Source organism: Myotis myotis, unplaced genomic scaffold, assembly GCF_014108235.1.
Source record: "Myotis myotis isolate mMyoMyo1 unplaced genomic scaffold, mMyoMyo1.p scaffold_m19_p_4, whole genome shotgun sequence".
NCBI lineage: Eukaryota > Metazoa > Chordata > Mammalia > Chiroptera > Vespertilionidae > Myotis > Myotis myotis.
This window is the reverse complement of record NW_023416346.1, coordinates 101,845,217-101,851,216: the sequence shown is the minus strand read 5'-3', so window position 1 is coordinate 101,851,216 and position 6,000 is coordinate 101,845,217. Positions and strand designations below refer to the sequence as shown.

At 40.3% G+C, this 6,000-nt stretch overlaps 1 protein-coding gene across 1 annotated transcript in view; it reads right to left on the bottom strand.

Annotated features, from left to right (window-relative positions):
• Positions 1-3,837: 3,837 nt before the first annotated feature.
• The window catches only part of LOC118654772, a 98,286-nt gene continuing 96,123 nt past the window's right edge, over positions 3,838-6,000 (bottom strand). The window contains exon 7 of the mRNA XM_036306214.1: positions 3,838-3,900. Within this exon, the coding sequence (XP_036162107.1) occupies positions 3,838-3,900 (63 nt within the window). The remainder of the gene's footprint in view (positions 3,901-6,000) is intronic.

Genomic DNA, 6,000 nt, shown 5'->3' with positions numbered 1-6,000 from the left:
GCAAATATAGAATTGAGTGATATTGCAGATGATAATTAAAATAATAGAGACAAATTAAATTGCTTTTGGGGAATGAAGAGGGTAAAGAGAAAAAAAGGCCTAAGTCCAATAATTAGTGAATTAAGTAGAGGGAGAAGCCAACAAAAGAGAATGCTAAACAGTAAAAAGTTAGGCATAAAACAAAGAGAGCATAGTCTCACAAAACCAAAGGAAGAGACTGTTTCAAGGAGGGTCATTGGTGATGAATGTTGATGAGAGGTAAAATAATGACTAGAAATTATATATTAGATTTTGTGACACAGAGATAATCAATGACCCTAATAAGAATAGTTTGGATAAGGTAATATGTGTAGTAGATATTCAAGCTAAATTTGTGTGAATTGAGGGATGAAGGAAAGAGAAATAAATTATGACAGGGAGTAGACAACTCATTCCAGAAGCTTGACTGTGAAGGAAAGTTGTAGGGGGATATGTTATCAAGGGTTATGTTTAACTAGGTCCTCCCAGAAGCAAACATCAAAATGGTATCAGAATATGCAAGGATTTTTTTTTTTTAGGGGAAACACCTGTTGAGAGAAAATGGGGAGGGATCTCCAAAAGTCTTGGAAAGTCTGACACTGAGTGAAGGAGAAAGGGAAGGAAATTTGGAAGTGTCCTGGACTGCTGTGCAATCTAAGGAAGGTTCAGCAAAGCCATTAGGGAGTCTTCAAGCCAAAGTCAGCCATTAGGGTAGTTCCATAACTCAGAAATGAACTTACATTACTTTCTTTCTTTCTGGGGGAAGGCATATCTTCCAGGCAAATGCAGGGATTAATTTCAGAGCACAATAGCTTGGGTCTTTGGTTAGAAGGCTCTGAAGCACATTCTCATGGCCTCCATAGAGGGGTTTTATTTTTTACTTTTTTAAAAAATTATTTTATTGATTTTATTTTTTAAATTTATTATTGTTGAGAGTATTAACTATAACCCTTCAATATATTTATATAACTACTAAAATTTACTTTAAATAAGGCATTTGAGATCTTCCATTACATAGTCTTTGACTACCTCCTCAGCCTCACTTTAACACTCCTTGAAGATCTTCATACTCTATGTTGTTTTCAGTACAGTGGAGCCTTGACTTACGAGTGTCCTGACTAACGAGTTTTTTGAGATACCAGCTGTCTCTTGGCTGATTTTTTGCTTTGAGTTGACAGAGTAATTTGAGTTAACGAGCTCCTTAACGAGCTCCTTAGTGAGCTCAATCTGGGAACAAATTAAACTCGTAAGTCAAGGCCCACTGTATTGTGCCTTTTGCTTTGTCTCAAAAATTCTCCCCAATCTCCCTTCATAAAGCTAACTCCCACTTACCTTTTATGATAGCTTAGGCATCACCTCATTTTTTATGGCTTTCTTTCTCCACTGTTATCATCACACTTCTCCCTAGGCTTGGTTAATTGTTCTTTGAAATTTCCTACTTGTATACATTTTCATCATTGTATTGGTCACAATGGAAAATGATAAGTGATTTTTGTCTCTGTCTTTTCTACCAGTCTGAGCTCCAGGGACTATCTCAGATTCATCGTTGTACCTTAGTAACTAACTAGTGCTTGTCACATAGTTGGTGTGAAATGAGTACTTTTAATAATCTTTATTAAGAGAATTTCAGATGCCCCCCCTTTTTGAACCCATCATCCCCCTCCACCAGGTTGCTGCCCTACCCTAGTCTTCCACCACCCTAAGGAATAAAAGAAAAGAAGAAGAAATAAGGGAAGAAAAGAAAGAAGGGAAGGAGCAACCAAATCTTGGAATAATTCCACTGCCCCACTCAGTGTACAGAAATAATTGAACAATTCTTAGTTTATTTTAAGGAATTAGTTTATAATCAAATTGCATTTTTCAAGTATAATGTATTATTTATACTTGAGGGAGTATAAATAATACATTTATACAGTAATGCTGATGATTTGGTGCAATTCATTATATTTATACAGTAGATCAAAAGTATTCAATATATTCTATAAGCAATTTGCAAACAATCATCTGTATATTTCACTGAGCACTTTATAAATATACCAGAGGCCCGGTGCACAAAAATTTGTGCACTGGGGGGGACCCTCAGCCCAGCCTGCCCCCTCTCACATACTGGGAGCCCTCAGGGGATGTCCTACTGATGGCATAGCCCCGCTCCCTGCTCCCCTTGGGGAGCGGGCCTAAGCCACAGTCTGGCCTCCCTTTGTGGGAGGTGACCGGGCTGATCAGGGGAAGGCACCAGCCCCATCACCCTGCTACTGCAGCCACTGCCAGTCACCACAGCCACCAAGGTGTTTTCATTAACACGGACTCCAGTCCCTTCACCATGAAAAATGACAACTTTCTTTAGGCATTTTCAAGATGTGTCTTTCATAGGATATGACATTTCTTTCTTTCTTTTTTTTTTAATCATCACCTGAGGATATGTTTCCATTGATTTTTAAAGAATGTGGGAAGAGAAAGGGAAAGACAGAGAGAAACATCAAAGTGAGAGGAACACTTAGATTGGTTGCCTCCTGCATGAGCCCTGACCTGGGCCCCAGCCAGGGAGGAGCCTGCAACCTAGGTACATGCCCTTAGTCATAATTGAACCCAGACCCTGCGGTGGGCAGGCCAAGGCATTATCCACTGAGCCAAACCAGCTAGGACAGGATATGACATTTCTTAGCCCTCCAGCAGCGGACCTTCCTTTTTTTCTCCAGGAGTGTGGTAAAAAACCCTAGATCACCTTATTGGATTATTATTACCCAAGTTACTAAGAATATTACCAATGGCATACAGGGAGCTTAGCCAATGAGAAGTCAGAAAAGGTGTTTCCTCTGTAGTTCACACCAATTGCTGGCCCAGGTCTAACACCTGTGATTGCTGGCTCTTCCCCTGCTCCCTGCGATCATGGACTCCACCCCTGCCCAGGCCTAACGCCTGTGGCCGAGTTGTTAGGCCTGGGCAGGGGACCCCCAGTTCCCTGTGATCGCTGGCTCCACCCCTGCTCCCCACGATCACCAGCTCCGCTTCTGTCTAGGCCTAACGCCTCTGGCCGAGTCATTAGCCTGGGCAGGGGACCCCCAGCTCCCATGATCGCCGGCTCCCCCCCAATCCCCGCCATCACCAGCTCCCCCACTTCTCCCCCCATCGCCAACTCCACCCCTAGCTCCCCGCGATTGCTGGCTCCGCTCCTGCCCAGGCCTAACACCTGTGATTGCTGGCTCTGCCCCTTCTCCCTGCGATCACCAACTCCGCCCCTGCCCAGGCCTAATGCCTGTGGCCGAGTTGTTAGGCCTGGGCAGGGGACCCCCAGCTCCCAGGATCGCAGGCTCCGCCCCTGCTCCCGGGATTGCTGGCTGCGCTTCTACTCCCCACCATCACCAGCCCCGCCCCTGCCCAGGCCTAACACCTCTGGCTGAGATGCGTTAGGCCTGGGCAGGTGACCCCTCACCTCCCATTGCAGGCTCTGATTGCCGCTGGCGCCTATGTATGCAAATTAACGGCCATCTTTGTTGGGTTAATTTGCATACTCATCCGATTGGTTAGTGGGCGTATTGGAGGGATGGTCAATTTGCATGTTTGTCTATTATTAGGTAAGACATGTAATAAATCAGGAACCAAGTGTTATGCTGAATTTTGAAGATAACAAGTATTTTCATCCCCTGCTGAGTTAATGAAGTTGGGTATTGGAAATGAAAGTTTTGCTCTGTGGTCACAGAGGGATGAGAAAAGAAAAAAGGTATAAAAGAGATAATAATTGAAGGCAGGAAGCTTTTAATAGTTGGATTTCATCTGCACACCATCTATTCTATATGGCATTTCGTGCTCTTCGGAACTTGATTATCCAATTGGTCTCCCAATTTGAATATAGTTTGACTTTGGAACTCCTTGTGTGGAAAAATTCTGCAAGAAGTTAAAAATATCAAATGTTATTAAATGGCATTTATGATGTTATTAAATATATTGGGGTGACATTGGTTAATACAATTTATGTTCTTTTTTAGATATGCTTATGTATTAGAAAAATGAGCATATAATATCTGTTTAATCACCATTATAAATGTTCATGATTTAAAATAAAACATTTTCTTTCAGCAAATCAACTGATGGGTACTTGGACTGTTTTCAGATTTTAGCTATTGTAAATTATGCTGCTATGAACAGAGGGATTCATACCTTCTTTCTGATTGGTGTTTCATAGGATATATTCTGAGAAATGGGATCACTGGGTCAAATGGCAGTAACATATTTAATTTTTTTAAGATACTCCATACTGATTTCCATAATGGCTGCACCACTCTGCATTGTACTATGGTTCACTTTTCTCACATCCTCATCAGCACTTGTCATTTGTTGATTTGCTGATGGTAACCATTCTGACAGGGGTGAGGTGATAGGTACCTCACTATCAATTTAATTTGCATCTCTCTGATGATCAGTGATTTTGAGCATTTTTTCATATGTCTTTTGGCCATTTGAATGTCCACTTTGGAGAAGTGTCTATTTAGAACCTTTGCCAATTTAGTTGGATTGTTTGTCTTCCTTTTGTTAAGTTTTATATGAGTTACTTATAAACTTCGGATATTAACATTTTATCAGTAGTATTATTGGCAAATATATTCTCCCATACAGTGGGCTCCGTTTTCATTTTGTTGATGGTTTCTTTTGATGTGCAGAAGTATTTATTTTGATGTAGTCCCATCTTTTTATTCCTTTCTTAGTTTCCCTTGCCCTAGGAGATGTATCCGCAAATATATTGCTATGAGAGATGACTGAGATTATACTTCCTATATTTTCTGTTTTTTTATGGTTTCACAACTTACATTTAAGTCTTTTTTTGAGTTTATTCTTGTATATGGTGTAAGTTGGTGGTCCAGTTTCATTTTTTTTGCATGTATCTGTCCAATTTTCTCAACACCGTTTATTGAAGAGACTGTCTTGACTCCATTGTATGCTCTTGCCTCCTTTGTCAAATATTAATTAAGCACAATGGCTCAGGCAAATTTCTGGGGTCTCTGTTCTATTCCATTGATCTCTATGCTTGTTCTTGTGTGAGCACCAGACTGTTTTTTAAAAAAATATGTTTTATTTTTTTTTTTACAGAGAGGAAGGGAGAGGGATAAAGAGTTAGAAACATCGATGAGAGAGAAACATCGATCAGCTGCCTCCTGCACACCCCCTACTGGGGATGTGCCCGCAACCAAAGTATATGCCCTTGACTGGAATGGAACCCGGGACCCTTCAGTCCTCAGGCTGACACTCTCTCCACTGAGCCAAACCAGTTAGGGCAGGCTGTTTTGATTAGAGTGCTTTATAGTATAACTTGTAATATAACTATGTATAATACCATATCAACTGCGAATGAGAGTTCCTCCTTTCCAATCTGGAGGCTTTTCATGTTTTTTTCTTGTCAGATCTCTGTGGCTATGACTTCCAGACTGTTGAATAAGAGTGGTGAAAGAGGACATCTCTGTCTTTTTCCTATTCTTAGTGCAGATGGTTTTAAATTTGCTCATTGCATATGGTATTGGCTATAGGCTTGTCATATATTGCTTTTCATTATGTTGAGGTATAATCCCTCTATTTTCATTTTGCTGGGAGTTTTATAAAAAATGTATGTTGGATATGTCAAATGCTTTTTCTGCATCTATTGATATGATCATGTGATTTTTGTCCTTTAATATTTGATTCACATTTATTGATTTGTGAATATTGTAACAACCTTGCATCCCTGGAATAAAATCCACTTGGTCATAGTGTGTGATCTTTTAAATATATTGCTAAATCCAATATGCTAATATTTTGTTGAGGATTTTAGAATTTATGTTCATAAAGGTCATTTGCCTGTAATTCTCTTTCTTTGTAGTGTCTTCATCTGGTTTTGGAATTAGTCCAATGCTGGCCTCATAAAAAGATGTTGGAAGTGTTCCTTTTTCTTGGATTTTTTGAAATTGAAGAGGATAGGTGTCTATGCTTCACTGAATGCTTGGCACAACTCCCTTT